The sequence below is a fragment of the Hemicordylus capensis genome, chromosome 3 (genome assembly GCF_027244095.1).
Source record: "Hemicordylus capensis ecotype Gifberg chromosome 3, rHemCap1.1.pri, whole genome shotgun sequence".
In the NCBI taxonomy this organism is placed as follows: Eukaryota; Metazoa; Chordata; class Lepidosauria; order Squamata; family Cordylidae; genus Hemicordylus; species Hemicordylus capensis.
Window position 1 is genome coordinate 164,341,219 of NC_069659.1, and position 21,178 is coordinate 164,362,396.

The following is a 21,178-nucleotide window of genomic DNA, read 5'->3' on the forward strand; positions in this document are numbered from 1 at the left end:
ATCTGAGGGAAGGCGTGGTTTGTGAAACCTCCCCCCTGCCTGCCCGGTAGGTCATGTGAATGGCCCCTTGGTCTATTTGCAAAAATATTGTGCTTGGACAACAAGGACAGTGGAGAGCTTTGCATCATTGTCTGCAACATATATGGAATGAGGAAGAAGTTTCACAGCAGAAGGTGCATCACAGGTCAAACACGCCTCTAGCACTGGTGCAACGGTAGTCTGGATTGCAAGCTCCTGAATTAGCAGAACTAGCTAGTGTAACATCCTTGCACTAGTGCAGCATTAATCTGGCTGGCAGACTTTCTCTAGTGCTTTTCAAGAAGTTCAAGAAAGAAGTTCTCATTGTGGTTTACCTAGCAATTAAGTTAAACTTGGTTAAAAAAAACAAACCTTTGAGGCGAGTCTCACTATCAGTGAGACTTGCCAAAATGAGATTTGCGAGGAGAGCAGGCTCAGCCTGCTCTCCTCACAAATGAGCACTGCTGCAGCCCTTGGCGGCCATATTGGCTGGCCACACGACTGCCAGCTCCATCATGGAGCCAGTGGGAGCTGCAGGGATCGGGGGCTGCATGGCCCCCAGAAGTCTCCAGCATGCACGGGGCATGCTGGAGAGACCCCCGAGCCTGGGAGGTTGGTTGCAGCCTCCCGGCTGGTGATCTCCCCGTGTGTGTTGCCACGTTGTGGAGCCGCACCACAGCAATACACAATGACAAAACCCGGGTTAGTGGAGCACTTGCTCCGCTAACCTGGCTAAAGGGAGGGGTAGGTAAGTGGGTAACCCACTTTGGGGAAATCAGGCTCACCTGCGAGCCCGGTGGTTCCCACAATCCGTGGACAGCGGGCTAAGCTCCCTTAGCCCAATTTCCAGGGATCATGAGAATCGCCTCTTTAAGTGATAAAAATGGAACCGAGAGAGATTGGGAACAGGGGAGAGGGATAATGTGCAAAATATATCTAATATTTTTACAGTATTAGTAGTTTTTTTAAACATGTCCCTGACCCCATTTTAAAATGTATTTGCTAAATTTCACTTAATAAAAACACAAAACAAAAACCCAAAGCATTTGAAAATATCCTTCATAAAGTAACAATATTATCCAAATATACACACACTTTCTCAGGCATTCTGATTACATCCATATGATGCATTATTCTTGCTCTCCGAATTCTATTAAGTATGATAAAATAATGACTAAATTATATGTAGTTTGATAAATAGCCACTCTTGTTTTAATGGGATCATCACAATGAGTTATATACTTAAAGGGCTTTTCTTTGCAGAAGAAAATGCAATTAATGAGTTATATTTTTAGTTTTTTTGACAAACCGTTGTCATAAAAAAGACATAAAATGTACTAAAAGATTATCTGTGTGCAAGTGAAATCTTTCTCAGAAAAATTATTCCTTTAACCAAACAAGACATAGGCTAATAATAATAACCCACATACTTCATACTATTACAAAGAAAAATCTGTGCTTAAAGAATCATGGAAGCAAAGGGTCCCCTTAGACACTGGCTAGAGGGGAGTATTATTTGACTAAAATTAAGGAGAGTTTGGGAAAGGACTTGAGAATATTTCATAAAGGATTCAGTTACCTTTTCTCCCATACTTTGAGCACTGAAAACGAATGAGTTTGAGTGTATAACATGGAATTCATTGTACAATGGACAGGAAGGGATATTTAAGGTGGCTAACTCCTTTAAACCCTGCTAACTTGGCAAGGAGGCACCTTTTAATGTGGTGATTCTCTTTTATTTAGCAGGGGGAGAGTAACTTGCCCTATCCACCCCCAGCACAGTACCTCCAGTGACTGTTGCTGGTGTCTATCTTATGTTTCTTTTAGATTGTGAGCCCTTTGGGGACAGGGAGCCATCTTATTTCTTTATTATTTCTCTGTGTAAACCACCCTGAGCCATTTTTGGAAGGGCGATATAGAAATCAAATAAATAAACAAATAAATGCTGCTCTTGGGGCCAGTTCACAGTGTCCAGTTCTTCAATGTAATGTGTACACAGGTATGTGACCATATGGAGAAAAGACTGCAGAAAGGCTGTATACATGGGAGCCAGCTGCCACCTCAGAGTGGATGGATGAAGTTAGAAGTGTCTACAGGTTATGTGTGGTGGAGATGCAGGGTCAAGACTGTCCCCTGACCCACCCACCATCCATACCTGTCCCACTGTTGGCTTCCTGGATACCCATTGTATTGGATGCAATGTATGCATAGGACCTACATGAATAAAGCTTAATGTGCATAATTCTGAACCATGAGATTTTATGTGTGATAATCACTGTGCAATTGGAGTCCAGCGACATTGGAATTCAAGTGCATAGGTATAATGTTACATCCAATGCATATAGGTGAGACAGATGCTCCCAGTAAATGGAATTTATGACCATTTGCTCCTCTGCCACTTGTAGGATCTGCATATGTAGCTGTGATCATGGGAATAGCTGCAACTCACTTTTGTATAATCCAGTTCACACTAACTGTTCAGTGGTGTGGCATTCCCTGTTCATGGACATGAGAGCTTGAAGGAATTTGATAGTGTGAATCAGTATGAGAGGGGTACATTTGCTGTTACGTACACATTTTTTGCATTGGTCCTGAGGTGGTGAAAAAGAGAAGTGAATGGTAGCTGATCCAACCAATGGCAGTCTACATAAAGAAATTGCTTCTATATCAGAGATTTATCATATGAGCATAATATCCCACAGATCAAGCAACCTGAGCTTTGCTCATGGAGCAGAATTATACACATCCATTGATGCATTTGTGGAGTCCTCTCTACCTTTTCCTTATTGAGAGGTGTAACTACAATCCAGGCACTGCCTTTCCTCCTTCCATTAGCATCTGTTCAGCGAGCAACAGTAGATATCTGCAAGTGCAGTTGCAACAATAAGTGTAGGTTGGGAAACAGAGCTGTGGATTGGAGAAAAAGTTTTGAGGGCATTTAGAATACTTCAAAAATATTTGATTTATTTTTAAGAAAGAGAAAGCGTGTGTGTGTGTGTGTGTGTGTGTGCTAAACAAGAAAAACAACCAAAAGGAATGCTTCAAAGTGCCCCAGAAACAGAACTTTTATGTGCCCATCATGTTTCAGATTACTCATTTTTCAAGGGATCATAATGATCCTTGAAATAAATGACATATGTCTTAATAAGAGCGCCTTGAGCCCTTTCTCACAATCGGGGGAGCAGATGGAACTCCCATAATGCACCGTGTGAGGGCATTCTGGTGACACAGGCCAGGAGGCTACTTGTGTGTAGGTGCCGTGCGGAGCTGCACAGCCCTGACACACGATCAGTTAGCCAGGTGTAAGAGCGCACTCATGCTCGTAACCCTGGCTAACAGAGGGGCTCCCTACAGGGTTTGCCACAGCGATGATGCCAGGAGCCACGCAGGTCCCGGCGGTTCCCATGCGCAGCAAAGACCAGGCATGGCTGACTAAGCCCTGTCTTTGCTGCGCATGTGAACAGCCTCAGTGTTTAGATGTCAGACGTGTCTTCTTTCACTTTTTTTTTTTACATTTTTAAAATAAAGTAAAGGACAAAGTTAAAACTGTAATCCTTACACATGTGAAGTCTTAATATTTTTCAGAAGTTTTTTATTTAAAAAATTGAAAAATAATTGCTATGTTGCTGAACACCCAAAGTAAATGCAGCAACAAGACATGATGCTGAAATGTTGGTGAACTGCCTGGGCCTTATATGACCTTCCCCTTGTGGGGAACTGTCAAAAACTTGCATGTAGCACTAAGGATAAAGCGAAGAAGCTTTGCTAAACAGTGATGCAATGAAGCACCAAAGATGTCCTGTCATGTTAAATTATCAGCCACTTGTAAAAGTAGAGAGTTTTCAGAGGATAGCATTTTTGCAGAAGATGGTATATGTGGAATGAAGAATCATGTATATATTTAATCTATGTATACTCCTCTTAACCACATACCTGTAAAATAGTATCACAAAAGTTGGGCTAGTTCACATGATGGTTGGGAGGACAGAAAGGCCATATGAAATTGGGTGCGAGGCAGAACAGACCATCACCATCCCTGCTTCTCCACGCACACAATCATATCCTTGGGCCAGGCAGTGGCTTCATGCAGCCACCTCCACTACTGCCCAGTGCTAGGGATGTGCATGAACTTATCTAGTCAGAGGGCTGTGGGCCACCTGCAGCATCAAGGGCAAGGTGCCTCTGAGTACCAGTTGCAGGGGAATAAATGGCAGGAGAGAGGGCATGCCCTCAACTCCTGTCTGTGGCTTCCAGCGGCATCTGGTGGGCCACTGTGTGAAACAGGATGCTGGACTAGATGGGCCGTGGGCCTGATCCAGCAGGGCTGTTCTTATGTTCTGGTTTGGCACCTCCTTAAGGAAGTGCCAAACTGGCTCAGGTGTCTGCAGCCGAACCAGTTTGGCAGGGCAGGAAGTGGTTCCCTTAAGAAGCATCTAAGTTGGTCTTTACCTGCTCCGCTGCCTCTCTGCCACTTTTCCAGGCGCAGCACTCACTCTGCCGCTTTTCTGGGTGCGGTGCTCACTCTACCAAAGGCTGCACATGGCTGCAGTGCTGTTCCCTGCAGCCTGTGCGTGGCATCAGCATGCACATGGCTGCCGCGCATGTGCAGCAACCACCTGCTTGATGATGTCACATGTAGACTGCAGGGAAGTGTGCCACAGCCATGTGCATCCTTTGGTAGAGAGAGCGCCATGCCTGGAAAAGCAGCAGGGTGGCAGTGGAGCAGATAAGGACCTGCTTTCCTGCTTCTTAAGGGAACCGGTCCCCGCCACACTTGCTGCTGCCCGAGCCTGTTTGGGCACATCCCTACCTGGTTCTTGAAGGGTCTGTATGCCTTCCCAGTAGGTCCCACTCTGCCGTCAGTTGGGCTTGGGCTCATGACATCACCAGCTCCAATCCCATTGGCCCCGATGACACAGTGGGCAGCCACAGAAGCTCTGAGCACTCTTGGATGCCCATGGGACTTTCCAGAGCACTTAGGAAATGCTTTGCCTGCCCCGAGAGGTGAGGGAGGCATCTGAGTGAGCAGTAGGTATCTTAGCACATTTGTGCCACCCAGCTGGATCACGACCTGGCTGTCCTGGTGATCATCCCAGCAGGGAAGAGGGAAGCTGAGCAGGAAGTCCTGCCTGTACATGACTGCACAGGCAGATGACCGGTGTAATCAGCAAGTCCTGTCTGAACCCCAGAGCTGGATTAGGCAAATCCAATGAACTGTTTGGTGAACTGCTTGGGTTTTATTTGAACTGCACCAGGGGAAACTTTCAAGTAGCACTAGGGATAAAGCTAAGAAACCTAGAACATTAAACAGTGATGGAATGAAGCACATATGATGTCCTGTCATGTTAAATTATCAGTCATGAATACAAGCCACTAGGCAACTCGATCCTAGACAGCACCTTGCTCAGTGTCTGGCATCAGGGGCACTGCCAGCAGGCAAGAGAAGCAGGGGTGCTGCCTGGACATCTTCTCCCTGTGCCAGCACAAATTCATTGTCTTCTACCTGACTTGTACCATCCCTGGTGCTTTACATGGGAAGTATGTTTTCTAAAGGGGCTTTGGCCACTGACTTAACTGGTGAAGGACAGAAAGAAACAACCCCTGGGAGCCCTCTCTGGCCCAAGGGCATCCTTGGAGGAGGGAATCCAGAAGACACCTGTCCAATGAAAAATCCAAATCGCATGTGAAGTGCTCCCCGGTAGTTTGCAGGGACTTTGGGGTAAATCTGTCCAATATATGAATGTGCCCACTCTATTCCGGAGGAGATATGGACTAAAAGCCAGGTGCCCACGCAACTGTTGGCTCCTAATGAAGAGTTGGTGGCCTTGCACAAGCGCACAAATACTTATTACACCCACACTTAGGGAAAGGTCCTTACATGATTTCCCATGTAAGTGCCACTCCCAGAATGCAGGCATGCTATTTTAAGTATTTGTGGTCTTGCACAAGACCACTGGTGGTCCTTAGGAGCCTGCAGCAGCATGGGTGGCTCAAAACTGCCCAAGTTATGGTGAAGTCCATGTTAACTTGCGGGTCAACATTTAGAATGAAATTTAACCATCATAATAAACATCGACCATCGTACTATTCAGTTTTCAGACTTGTGCATTATTAATTTTGATCTGCATGTTTTTCACGTGTGGCATTTGAACAAAAGGACATAATTTATCCAAGAAGCTTCAGGTTTGTTATGAAGGTTATTTTTGTCACTATGTTGTGAAATTCTTTGCCAGAATGAGTGGAAAGGATCCTGCCACCTTTTTCAAAATAAAAATGATGATATATATGCAAGAATTTTGCCCATTCTTTCCCACAGAGCAGTCACTGAAACATTTTCAGGAAACAAATACAAGGTTTGGCCAAAAAAAAAAAAAAAATCTTTTTCAGGCTTCTATTTTAAAGCTAAGGTTACAGTCAAGGTTAATTTGAGGTGTCAGGGAAGTGTGACTATGACAAGATTTATTGACAATGTAAGGACAAATTAATGCAAGATCAGTGGCCTGGCTATTGATTCTTATCATGGGATCCTGCTGAAATGAAGTAATTATTTAATTAGACTTTTATGTATACTATAAATGGTTCCCAGAATAGACCGCACTCAGCTTTGATGTCTGCATTTCCATCATCACTTTTGTAAGTGAGCAGAAAGACTCTGGAGAATTGATTGAATCATGATACAGGATCACACACACACATTAAATGATTCCTGCTGTTGTTTTCCTAAATAAGGCAGCTATTGTGTAGCTTTCTCTTCCCATTCAAGACTTTAGGCAATCAAAATGGCCATACAGGGATTATTCACCTGCAGCAGCAGCTGAATATCTCACACTCCTGAGATATTCAGCTGCTGCTGCAGGTGAATAATCCCTGTATGGCAATTATGAACTTGAATATCCCATATGTGGTTGAATGAAAGATCTCCTTGACTCCATAACCAAAACTGACATTTTTTCCAGAAGAGAACAAAAGGGTGAGAAAGATAATGAGGTCGTTTACACAACCAGCCCTACAGGGGTAGAACAGGGCTACCCCAGTTAGGGCTGGTCGTGTGTAGCACCAGGATCACTTCCGATCCCAGTGCTCCACCACCAGGTAGCCCAGCTTCTGTACCCAGGCTTGAAGTGATGTAGGAGGACACGCACATGCATCCTTCCCAGCTCATGTGGGTGCTTGGGCTGCTGGCAGCCATCTGCACCATAGAGCCAAGAGGAAAGAGTGACCTGACAGCAGGAATTTCCCCAATGCACCTATGCTACTTGTGAAGTACATTGTGGGATTCCTTCCTTTCCCCTGCCTCTAGATCACTGTGCTGCTCACTGCCCCACTAATTGTGTGGTTGGTGGAGCCCTGTTTGGGCCCTAGATCATGTGGGAGAAGGCAGGTAGTCTCTTGCCTCCCTCAGCACCCACATCCCTCCCCAGCCCAATAGTTATGTGAACAGCCTTAATGTGTTCAAATGCTGCCTGGTTCACTCATTCGTTTCTGCCTACTTGAAGGTATTCACAAGGCCCCAAGGCCAAGGCACTTCACAGAATTTGACTTCTCCCCAGAAAGCAACAAGTGAACAGGCCTTAGAAACTTGATTGGAAATGTACACTGAATATTAGAATAATGTGAAGTTGAATAAAAAATACAGTATAATTTAAACATTTTAATTGTATGCTTCTTATACCACCACCAAGTGTGTTTCTCAAGTGTCGTGCTGTTGTAAATCACAACAAAATGCATTTTAATTAGTGAAAGAAATGTGACAAGGAGCTAATATTCTAATTAGGTAAAGGATGCACTTTTTGCAACACTCATTTCTTGAGAAACACCTGACTTTTGTAAGTACTTGCACCATTCGTATCTGACGCTGCGGCAAATGCTAAGAAATGCTAAGAAAACAACTCCAATAGAAGCACACCTGTACTACAAACCGAACTTAGCAACAGGGTCCATTGTACAGTGGATGGGCACATGCTTTGTGTACAGAAGCTCCCAGATTCAGTTTCTGGTTTTTCCAGTTCAAACGATTCCATGTACCTTTTCTGGGAAAGATGCCTGGAGAACAGTTTTCAGTCAGAGCAGGCAAATTGGATCAGTGGCTAATTCAGACTAAGACAGCTTCATTTATTTATACATACTTATGTAGGCTGTATGCCACTTTAAACATAACAGAGTAACCCAAAGAACTGTGGAAACTGTGCTGAGAATTCTGCTAGAAATCCTTGGACCCTTTTACAGACACTACAGTAGATTCCCAGGAGAGAATCTATCTATGTGGTCTCTAAGAGTCAACACCAACTTGACGGCACTTAATCAATCCATCCATCCATCCATCCATCCATCAATATCTGTTCATAGGTTTGCCTGGGCAAGACAAATTATTAGTAAATCTATTTAATTGTAGTCATTTGTTCAGTGCTTCATTAAGATATACAGATGGAACCATTCACATTTCAAAAATAAAAGGAAGCACAAAACTGAGCCATTCCTGTCCTAAGTGGACAGCATAGCAGCTTTTAACTCTGCTCTGCATCATGATAGCAAGACTGTAGTCAGCCATACTTGCTAGGTGGGACTGCTACAGTTCCAGTTGGGGCTTCAAATAAATGAGTGGGAAAGCAAGGAGTTCCTTGTCAGAATCCACAGACCATTCTACAACTCTTTCACCAAGCCCAAGAGCCTGTGTATATTTTAGTATGTGTGAATTAGCACCAGAAATATATATGTTCAGTTAGAACCACTATTTCTAAACACCTTCCTTAAATAAACAAACACCTCCTTGAATATTGTCCCCTAAACATTAACACCTTGTTTATTTTTACCTATATAAATAGGACAGATTTCTGGATGAGTTGAAGCAGGGTATATGAAAGTTAAGTACAAGGGAAAATTAAAGCCACCTTGAACTAAATAATGAGGCTATTCCCACGATCAGGAGAAATCGGGCTAGGGGAGCCTAACCGATTTCTCCTGACCATGGGAACCAGCGGGCTCGCAGGCAAGCCCGATGGCCTCCAGGCGGTTAACGCGCCAAAGTAACCCTTTCCTTAAACCGAGTTGTAAAGACAAGACAATTAATAAGCAGAAATGATGTGAATATGTATGTAGGAGTGTGTGTGCCTAGCTTAAAATACAACATTGTGAATATTGTCATGCATTCCAGAATAGCAAAACTGCAGTTTAAGTGAATTTCTCAGCAGCATTATGGGAAAGCATCCCAGAGGCAAGCTATTTCAGACCACAGTCATCATCCCATGGTATATTTGAGCATCTGTTAAATATTTGATTAGGCTAGTTATATTTTTATGTCACATGTTCAGTGGATATGTTTTTCTTTTCTTAAATGTATCTCATAAATAGAGAATCTAGCAAATTACTAAGCGGTGAGATACAAAATCCAGCAAGGCAAGTTATGACTAAAGCTCAAATTGCTTTAATCCTGAGCAGAAAAAGTAGATGCAGAGAGAGAGAGAGAGAGAGAGAGACTCTGCTTAACCCTTCCCCAGAGCTCCCCCAATTCTGCTTGTTTCTTATAGAATTCCATATCTTTGGGAAGCAACACAAAGTGGTTGTGACTAACTGATGTTCCAGTGATTTCAATGGAGGCATACAGTGCAGTCCAAACATTTATTCAAAGTACTAATAATGAGACTTTCTCTCTAGCATAAAAGTTTAAGATTTCAGTCTTACAAGGCAATCTTAAACTACATCCTGACTAACAAAGCACTGGTGTAACCACCCACATAGCACCAGTGTGCCAGAACAGTTCCAGACTAACTATACACCAGTGCTTGCATGGCGAGGGGGTGAATTTCAATCCCCAGAATTTAAATTCCCCCAGAGACCCCCTTTGTCAACCAAAAATATGTCCCTGAGGGCTGCATGACCCTTGGGGATATATTCTCAAGTGGCACAGAATGCTTTCTGAAGAAGCGGATGTTGCTGAAATATGCCCCTACTACTGAGTCTGCAATGGAGCTGTGTTAGTTGAACTTTTCTAAAGCACTAGTGCTCCTCCCATTGCTCCAGTGCTTCATTAGTCAGGATGTCAGCCTCGGGTCCAGTGGGATTTGCACCATGTTAAGTGTGGATAGGATTGTTACTTAATCATACTACCTCTTGCTGACTTGTGCCATTATGTATAGGTATATACTGCAAAGAGCAATATTTGCAATGCTCTCAGCATAGCCTATTAGATATAGGAAAACAACTACCATCATGATTACAAATGGTTACAAATATAGTGTTTCCTATATTTAATGGGCTTTCTTCTCATATTATGCTGATTGTACTATTTATCCTGCAAATACTTTTGATGACACTTATGAAAAGTCTTTGCACTTTGATAGTTACAAACGAGCTATCTATAGCTATCCTGGAGAAACTTTGGCCAACATCATAACTAAGAAAATGCTAGTGCTTTGTGAGATGCGCTAGTGTTGTGGACAAATTCCAGACTAATGCACTACCATTCTCTCAAGGGGAGAAAATCTTGATGGCCTCCCCTTTCCACTCTGTGTCACCCAAAATATCCTGCTTGATTTTCAAGTGGTTTTCAGATATTTTCAGGTGATACTGATGGCTTCGGGGGAAGGGGAGGTGTGATGTCACACGACCCCTCAGAGAGCAGAGAGATATCAAACAGGCTTAAGGAAACACCAGGCAACATAGGAGCAACACCAGGGGAGAAGGAACAGAAACAGCAGCTACCGTGTTTCCCCGAAAATAAGACAGTGTCTTGTATTAATTTTAGCCCCAAAAAATGCACTAGGGCAATTAGCGGTACATCAGAAATTACTGCTAGGTCTTACTTTCGGGGTAGGGCTTACTTTCGGGGAAACAGGGTACAAAGTGGCAAGCAATTCAGGCTCCCTTTATTGGGTTCTTTATAGCAAGGTAGAGGGATGGTTCAGTTCACCTGCCTGGTATTTGGGTGTCCTTTGTTAAAGAGTCCAGTACAGTACCCCCTCTTAACTCCAATGGAGACGCCTCCTTTCCTTCAGAACTGAAGGAAGCAGAAGCAATGTTGTTTCTCTTGTTGGACACTGGAATCATTTGTCATTCCTGTCTCAGAATATGGGGGTTTAAATCTGCCCATTGGAGATGCTCCACTCTCATTAGATTCAAGTTTTTTTTAAAAAAATGGGCTGCCAGAAGATTGTTGAAAGGAGGGATATCTTGTTCAGTAAAGTGGAAAGTTCTGGCATCACTGAATCCTGTGATAAGTGTTTTTGTTTATACAGAGTGACATTGTTGGACTAAGAATTATGCCCCTACATTTTAAATCTCAAAGCAAAAAACAGTAGCATGTGGCCTTTACAGAAAACTGAAGAACATATACATATTGCTTGTTTGAGTCTGTCACACACTTTTACATATTTCTTGTCTGAGTCTCAGATTTAATGTCTAACTTTTCTACAGTAGAAATCCCACTGCTTCTCTGTACTAAATTCTCTTATCAACGTTTGCTCAATCCTGTTTTAATTAACTTCATAATTAAATTTTCTTTCCTCTGCAAACTTGCTCTGTTTCACCCATTTCCTGGACACTGGATCTACCACTTGATTATCAAACTTCCTCTTAATTATTTCATTTAACATTATCTTACCTAGAGCTTTGAAAATCTAGACTTAACAGTGGAGAAGTGCAGTCCTAAGCATGAATACTCAGAAACCACTCCAGCTGAGTTCAGTGAAACATAAATCCTAGACTTAACCACCAGTTATTTGTTGACTATCCAGGCAGTTCACCATGAGAAGTCTACTGTTGATAACAGCTATATGTTTAAAATGTATAAAATACCAGACTTCATGAGATAAATAGTGTTTTTGTACACTGTAAAATGTTATTATGCATACTATTTAGTACAGCAACAAATGTACTGTCTCTTTTCATTTTCAAATCAGGACATCTAGAGAGATTGGTGTTGACACAAAATGCCTCTAGACACAAGGACTTTTAAAAGACAGAACAGAATATCTTCCCAAAGCACCTGCTTCCTCCTCAGTCCTCATAAGGGGGCAGGTGGATTTTTTCATTCCACTAACTGGTTGCTCATTGGCTTTTGCTGTCTACCCTTTTCTGCACTCACTCAAGAGTTCTTTGACCCTTTAGAACAGATGTGGCCTTTTTATAGGCCAGCTTGCTGCTCACTGAAAAATTGGTTCTCTAGTTCATTTAGCGTGCTTATAAGATCTATATCTAAGCCAGTTTTTCCTCAAAGCTTTTGAATTAGGCTCCCCTTTGCCCCATTTGGCAGCACCAACCCATCTGTTGCACCATGAGCACATGGAGATCATTGCTTACAGCCTACTAAAAGATGCAAGGATCAGTGGATTAGGGAAGCCTTCCCTCTTCCCAAATAAAGGAGGAGAGCTAGTCTTGTGGTAGCAAACATGACTCCCGCCCCCAGTAGCTAATCAGGGTCTGCCCTGGTTGCATTTGAATGGGAGACCACATGTCAGCACTGCAAGATATTCCCCTCAGGGGATGGAGCCACTCTGGGAAGAGCAGAAGGTTTCAAAGTTCCTCCCTGGCTTCTCCAAGATAGGGCTGAGAGAGATTCCTGCGTGAAATCTTGGAGAAGCTGCTTCCAGTCTGTATAGACAATACTGAGCTAGATAGACCAATCTATCTAGACAGTTAGAAGACCACTGTCTGATTCAGTATACGACAGCTTCCTATGTTCCTAACTCACCTCAAAGCTATTTAAACTATTGATGGGGGGAGCATTGGCTGCTAGTGGAGAAAATGAATTCTTCTGCCTCATGCATCTCTTTCTTTCCATGGATTTTGCTCCTTCCTCACATATACTTTGTACCCCTCTCCCTCAGGCAGCTTGCTTCAGAGTTTGACAGCCAAGAGCCTAAGTTTAATCATTCACTGATACATGTATTACATTTTCTGAGATGGATGGAAATGGCATACAAACACAACAAAGTTATAGGCACTGGTGTGTGTGGCAGTGAGAGACAGAAACAAGATGGAGGCAGTAACGATGGTTTAGCCAGTAGTATAAACATGGTTGCAAATGTGTTGATAGCAAAGGTGTCAGTTATCTGAGGCATCTCTCTAAACATACCTGTGCCATTGTGTAAACCAGTAGATGGTTTTGGTTTCATTCTCCTACTAGGCAACAGAAATAGTCAGTTAAGCAGCAACCACTACATATAGCTCAAATGTAGCTGGAGATTAGAACGTCTGCATAGATTGCATACTTTAGGTGTGCACCCAAGATTTTTTAAGTGTAAGACTAAAGCTGTAAATGTGTGAATGCAACCAGGAGGTGTTTGAAAACATTCACGTCATACTGTTCAATAGCCAACAAACTCAGGTTTGTTACTGTGTCGTTTGTGAGATGGTCCTACAGCAAACATCCATGTGGTGGAAAGTGAGGACTCCCCTTTTTATTGAGGCTTTCAGCCAATGACTTGTCCCCTGCTCTCTTTAAATTTTTAGCTGTGTTTGTTCTATTTTTACATTGTTTTATTGAAATTTTATTGTTTCTATCTGGTTGTTAACTGTCCTGGGGTCTTTGATCAAAGGGCAGTATATAAATATGAATACATAAATAAAACCAGGGAAAGCATACTGCAAAGTGGTGATTGGAGCGACTGACTGGCACATTAAGTGTCTGTCTTGCCCTCAACAGACACTTGCTTTTGGATTCTATTCAACAAAGGTAAAAGAGGGAATCAGGGCTGGTAAAGAATGTCAGTTGACAATGGTGAAGGAAATAACTCTTTGGTGGTCCAGGATTTAAAATATCAGTTACGTATTGGGAGACCAGGAACATCGAGTTGTCTCTAGAATCAGCTCCCGTTAATCCCCAGGACAGAAAACTGCAAAGTAGATTTTATGTAGACTGAAGGATTGTCAAAGGAATAGCAGTGAGCAAATTTAGTTTTAAAAAGAGAGAAAAACAAGAACATCTTTTCCCAGAACATCATTATTTACTAACTGGTATGTGCTTTCTCTAATATTTGCAAACCAGTCAGCAGGAAGCGACTGCATTCTGTTAAGAGATAATTAGTCAAAAGCACAGAGAGCATATGGAGCTGAAGGGGTGATTGTATATCCCAGTAAATATGAACCTAAATAGGGTTTGTGTGATCAGAAAGGGTCCGTGGCTGAGTGCAAGTGTTTTTCTTTCCTTTTTGAAGCCCTATACCTGTCTTTAATGCAGGGCTAATTCATATGAACCTTTTAGCTATATTTTAGCATTGACATGGACTGAGCTGCTCCCCTGAAAGCCAACATCACATGCTGACCTCAGCACAGATCAGCTTTTGTGACTCACTTGATTTGCTCAGCTCTGAATAATTTAGTATGTCCTGGGAAAAGGAGACAACAAATAGAGCTCTCTAATCAAGGAGGTGATGCCAGGTGTTCCTAGCCACATCCATCGCTTGGAGTTGCAGGCACTGAGGTGGTTCACACACTAACCCAAATGGCTATTCTTTTCACGTAGTGCAGGTCCCACCTGCCAAAGCTCTGGCAGCCTGCGATATAGGCAAGGCAAATGGAGATCAATATGCATGTAAGTCTGATTGACTTCATCTACTTGCCCTCCCCTTCCCCCTTTTTGAGGTAGAAGAAACTGAGCTTCCACAGCAACATGTTACAATAGGTGCATACCCACACCTCCACTCTCAAAATTACTGGTGAGGTAAGCATGTGAAGTGGCTTAGAATGATGTTCTTAACATTCTCCTCACTTCCCTGAATAGCTGCCACACGTCACTCCATCCCTGGAGCTCCAATAAGGCACTTTGTGAGTGTGTGGTGCATTATTAGGAACCCCCCTGCCCCCACCATGATTGTGCTAGACACAAGCAAATAAATGAGGTTAACATGAGCAAATGAATGAGTAGACATGAGCAAATAAATGTTTCAGCACGCATGTGCTAATAAATAAGTAAATAAATGAGGTTAAGGGAGCACTCGCTCCCTAAACTGCATTTTGAAGGGAGGCTATTGAAGCAGGTTTGCCTCCAGGATCGGGCCCAATCTTGGCAGTTCACATGCAAGTGCCAAACTGGACTGGGCTCCCTTAGCCTGGTTTTGCACGCACATATGAATAGCCTTACCAACTTAATGGTCTGTAGAAACATCTACTGAACATTAAGGAACACGTACATTATTTTGCCAGATCTCAGACATAGTTTTAAGGCAAATCCATAACAAACATTTTCAAGAACACCCAAAGGATCTCTTGAGAGCCCTAGTGACAGGCGCATATACAACAGCCTAGATCTTACTTCATCCTCCGATCTGCTTATGCCTTCAGTTTACCTCCACTTGTATTAGAAATAGAGATGTTGAAAAACAATCAACTCCTGCAATATCGGAGGGTCTTGATTCATCTGCTTACACATGATCATTTAAGAACCACAGTGGCCTTGTTGTATCTGGTGGCTGGTCCACAGTATTGGATCTATGTTATAGGAAGGGCAATGAGCAAGAGAGCATTTCTTAGAGGTATGGAAGAATGCAGAGTTTTATTACAGAATAATGATAAATGGTGATTGCTTTTTTCCCCTTTGCTAGAACCTAATTGACCCCATGCCCCCCAGTTTTTGGTGACACTACTCAAAGTTCAACAAAACATAATTTCTCCCTGTGCTGTTGGTTACTGACCAAGTTGTCAATAGGATATTGATTGATAGACTCTCCACATTGTTTTATTGATAGACTCTACCTTTAAACAGTTGTAAACCAGAATTTCAACTGGTGTAGCTTTTCATGTAATAGAGATGCAGCAATAGGCAGAACTTCACCTGTTGATTTCTGCGTCTTGTGCAGCTGTTAAGGCACAGAGCCATTGAGGCTCTTCTCACAATTAGTGAGAAGAGCCATGAGGGGGTTAGCGGGGAGAGCAGGCTTAGCCTGCTCTCCCCGCAGACGAGCAGGGCGGCATCCCTGGACAGCTGAATCAGCTGTCCACACGACTGATGGCTCCATTATGGAGCTGGTGGGGGCTGGGGAGATCGGGGGCTGCGTGGCCCCCGGAAGCTCCAGCATGCCCTGCACAAGCACACAGGGCATGCTGGAAAGACCCCCAAGCAGGGAGGCTGCTTTTCAGCCTCTTGGTCGGGGGTCTCCTCGTCCGTAGCCATGGCGTGGAGCTGCACCGTAGCAACTCAAAAGCAAAAAGAAAGGGTTTGCGGAGCACCCATTCCACAAACCCAGTTTAAGGGGAGGGGTAGTTTGGCGGGTTAACCGCCTGGAGGCCACTGGGCTTGCCTGAGAGCCCGGTGGTTCTCACGGTCAGGCGAAATCGGGCTAGGCTCCCCTAACACGATTTTGCCTGATCATGGGAATAGCCTCATTGACTGTTAAAAAGAAGTTACAGTTGTTATAGAGGTCATTCATACAATCAAAAACTGTGTCCTACCCGGGTTTGGGAGCTGTGTGTGATTCTAATTTTTGGTTGTGTGGTAGCAAGGTAAGAGGAAAACCTGGATAGAAGTGATTGTGAATAAGTGAGTGGCTTTTCCTCATATCTTGCTTCCACACAATCACTTCTTCTACTACTGCTACTGCTACTACAGCTACGACTACGACGACGAATATTTATATACCACTCTTCAACCAAAGTTCACAAAGCAGTTTACAAAGAAAAATACATAAATAAAATGGTCTACCCAGGTTTTCCTCTTATCTTGCATCCACACAACCGAAAATTGGGATTGTGTAAAATGATCTCATAGAGTAGCAAAACCAGCAATGGATAATGGGCCATGGTAGGGAAATGGACAATTCTTGCCAAGCTTCAGATGCTCCTTTCTGGTTTTTCATTATGTTCATGCAAGGCCTCAGGAATCACTAATAAAGATTACCTCTGCTATTTGTATATGCACAAACTAGATCCAAATCTGGGTCTAAATTGTGTAGAAACTAATAGCAGAGGTGTTATCACTGATATCTGGACTAAATTAAATATTTGGCAAAAAAACAAAAAACACCCTGAGTATTGGTTCAGTAGGCAAGGATTATTAAGGATGAAACTGTTGTAGTGAAGTGCCTACTGTGATTTGATTTGATTACCTGCGGACTGTTTTACATCCAAGTTCTCTAGATAGTGATAGGAAACTGACTTTTTTCTGTTTTCTTTTTCCTGCCTTTAAACTCTGTAGGTCAGCCCTACCCCAGGCTGTATCCGTGCATTAATGAAGATGCTATACTGCCCTTACTGCCGAGGACTTCCGAATGTGAAGCCTTGTGACAACTATTGCCTCAACGTCATGAAGGGCTGCCTTGCAAACCAAGCTGATTTGGATACCGAATGGAATCTCTTCATAGGTAAGAAGGGCAGGAGGGAAAGGAGAGAAGAAAAATATTATTCATCTGTAGAACTTCCTGACAAGTTCAGAAAAGTTCAGCATTTGCCAAATTGAAAATGGAGCATTGTGACTGAATGCCTTCATTTGGTTGTCACTCACACTCTTCGATCAAAGTTTCATGGTTGTAGGAAAGGATCATTGTTGCGCCTTGGAGCTGTTTCCATTAAATCTCTTTTTCTGTCACATTGTCATGTGATGCTGAAGTTCCTAAACTAAATTCCTAGACATTTTTCATGAAGCATGCTGCGAATGTTTGGGCTGAGTTTGTGATAACAAGCCTAGGAGGAGAGAGGGAGAAAAAATGCTGTGCATTTGAAATTAAAGTTAGTCTGCTTCAAGCTGACATGCCACTTGCAAATCTGGAGACAGCACAGCCCGTGGTTCATTCTTTGCCTAAGTATAGTATGATTGTGGGAGAAGAGGGTGCTCTGTGAATTATCAATGTGACAGGCAAACAATCAGTCCCATAACTCAAGTTAAAAATATGCCAAACTCTGTCCTTCTATACATAGAAGAAGATATCATCTTGAAAAAGAAGAAAGGAAAACTTTCATTTCAGACAGATGTACGTTCCACTGCAATTCACACAGTAATTCAGCCTTGTGCCCCCAAAAGATTTCTGTGTGCTTACTATCCCTATAGCTTCAGGGGTGGTGGGTGAGGGAAGCTCAACTCCAAAGCAACAGAATTTAACTAGGGGAGATGTGGGGGTGGGGGGGGGAGGAGCTGGTATGAAAGTGCCCTTCATCTGATTGAGTGCAGCTACAGGGTGTTAAGTTTCAAAACTAAGTACTAGCGAAACAAGGAAAATATCTGATGCTTATCCATTCTAAACAAATCTCACTGTGTATCTAGACTGGGTTTTTCCCAACCACAAAACAGCAATTAATTCTCTTGAAGCACCTATGGATAGCAGGGTGCATGGAACTGCACCTCCGTGGTTCGGCTCTGAGGGGGTGGTTCTTTAAGGCGCCGGGTGTGTGTGTGGATCTTTAAGGGTGGAGAGGTGCACTTACCCCTCCTGCCACTTTCCCCCCACTGGCATTCCTTAAAAAAAAAACCTTCTTGGGGCAGCAGCATAACTCCCTGCCACCCCGCCCCCATTTCGGCTGGAAGTAGCTGGAAGTGCCATGCACATGTGCACGCACCGAAAACAGGGACAGGGGCAGCAGGGAGGTACACTGCCACCCCAAGAAGGTTTTTTTGTAAAGGAAAGCGGCAGGAGGGTAAGTGCACCTCCCCACCCTTAAAGATCCACATACACACCCGGTGCTGAACCTTCAAACTGTGCCACATTTGAACCGGTTCTGAGGCCTCTGCAATGGCCTCTGGACTGGTCCGTGCACATCCCTATGTGTTAGAGACTGTGGAGGGCAAAAAAGGTGAAAGATGGGAGTACACAGTGAGCAGGAAATGTATAATGTATTAAAGAAAAGAGGGAGTATTGTGATGGCAGTAGAGGATCTGTTTGCATTGCCCGTTACCCCAGGATATGGCCCACTGAACTCACATCATGATGTAAGTGAGCTGAAAGAGATTTCAGTATCAAATCAGGGGCTCTTATTAGCACACTGCTTTCATTTCAGGCTAAGTGATCATAAAAACAATATGCAGGGTTAGGATGGAGTTTAGAGAAGCTATAGTGAGCAAAGAGAGTCAAGAAAAAGGTATGGCTGAGAACCACTGCAATCACAAGTTGGAGGCTGACAAGTATTTTTTGACTTCTGTGATCATAAGAACCACTGGGCTCGCAGCCGAGCCCGGTGGTTCTGGAGCGGCTAACCCACTCCTGTAACCTACCCCTTAGCTTGGTTTTGCGGCGCGAGCACACCACAAACCCGGGCTATCTGCTCGTGAGTAGCATGTGAGTAACTGTTTATGCGTGCTGATCAACAGTCATGTGGATAATGTACACAGACTGGATGTGGGTTGAATGTAACGTGAATGGGATTCTGGTGTGACACTTATTTGCTCCATGTACTTGCTTTGATATCATGCTTAACAGAGGAACAGCAGCTTTGCTAACAGGAATTTTTTTAAAAAAATTACTCTAAGTAGGACTGATGACTCCAAGTAGACTGCTTCTGCCAGACAGTTACCAAGTCTCTTCTAATAACAAAGATCGTGTGCATTTCCCTTCATCAGAAACACAACATAACTTCTATGAAATGAATGAAAATGAAGAAGTATACCGCACCAGTGAGCTATGAAAGATTGGATAGAATGCATGAGCGATTTTACCTCTAGAGCCAATGTTTGGAACCAGGCATGGAGAAAATAAATAATTTTGTGCATTAACAAACTTTGCTTAGTCAAATGTGACAGAAAATGTGACTGAGGGTGGTTTTTTAAGACTTCTGTTTCTTTTTATGTGGCTAGACCTGTTTTGCAAATAGGAGGAAAACTTATCCAGCATGTTTACAGATGATTTGATTGTAATTATTGGCAGAGATAGGGATGGGGAGACAATTCAGAAAGCACCTATGCTACCACACAGCCTTGCAAGCCTACCATTTCCCCCATTGTTTACATTTTGTGCACTCCTGTGGTCTATCCATACAGTGGCATTTGGAGCTCTGTATGACTGTGATATCTTATCAGACTCTTATGTGACTCAACCAATGACCAAGAACCACAGATGGCAACTTGACATCTTATCTGACACTGTGAGATCTTATCTGTGACATCTTATCTAACTGAACTAATGACCAAGACTCACAGATGTGTATGTGCTTGGCTTTGATCTGTTTCTTTTTCAGCAGCTCCCCTGGCTCAGTCCCCCTTTAAGTTTTTGTGGGAGTTTTTAACAAGTAGTGTGGTTCAGTAGGGACAACTTCAGTAGTCTGCAATTGTGTGATTCCAGCAGTGTTGCCAATACAGAGAGAGAGAGAGAGAGAGAGAGAGAGAGAGAGAGAGAGAGAGAGAGATGTTCTATTTAACTTAGGAATGGCCAACTAACTTCTATATTCTCAGGGGTTACTCTATTCTCAAGGCAGTAGTCCATGGCCCAGACAAACTAATCTCCTTCATTATGGAGGTCATGCTCCATAATAAATTTGGCACTATCCAGCAGCGAGAACTTCACAATTAGGAAGCACAAGCGCTCAGGCGTGGCTGGCCCACTGCATACAAAATACCAAAGGGAGATGTAAGCTTCAAGTGTGGTCTATCGCCCTCTCTTAAAAACTGTGTGTGTGTGTATATATATATATATATATATATATATATATATATATATATATATATATATCCCTAATGAGTGAAATTATGGGCAAACATTTTACTATATTCTTGGCTATAAATGGGTAGGGCTGCCACTGGACAGATAAAAAGGCTTTGGGGACCCTCTCCAGCTCCCAGGTGGCCATCTCTGATTAATCCCTCATCTAATTTATAAACATAAACATCCAAGTTGAGCACTTTCTATGAAATTAGCTTTATTGCACTGTAGACAGGGAATTCTGCCTCTCGACAGGAAGGCTGAAGAGCAGGAATATCCCGGATCAGAAAAAAGAAAGGGATGAAGGAAGCATGGGGAAGAAACAGGGTAAGAGACACTGAAGTCAGAGAGAGGATAGAACATGGAGAGATAAAGCTGGAACCAGTGGTCAAACTACATGTTATGTTAAGTCTTTTGTTAAGAGATGAACATAAAAGGGCACAGATCTTTTTTTTTTTAATCAACAGCAACTAGCATCACAGTGGGTGAGGGGAGGGTTTAACACTTTAGCAATTTCCCACTGAAAAATCAATCCCTCCATGGGCCAGTTCAGCCAAACATCAGTCAGGATCAGGACACGGTTGTACCAAATGTACAACCAGCCTGAC

At 43.1% G+C, this 21,178-nt stretch overlaps 1 protein-coding gene across 6 annotated transcripts in view; it reads left to right on the top strand.

Moving 5' to 3' along the window:
* The window catches only part of GPC6 (glypican 6), a 1,119,686-nt gene that overhangs the window by 803,840 nt on the left and 294,668 nt on the right, over window positions 1-21,178 (top strand). For all 6 annotated transcript variants that reach the window (XM_053305384.1, XM_053305385.1, XM_053305387.1 and 3 more), the window contains one exon: window positions 17,144-17,309. In XM_053305384.1, coding sequence (XP_053161359.1) covers window positions 17,144-17,309 — 166 coding nt within the window. The remainder of the gene's footprint in view (window positions 1-17,143; window positions 17,310-21,178) is intronic.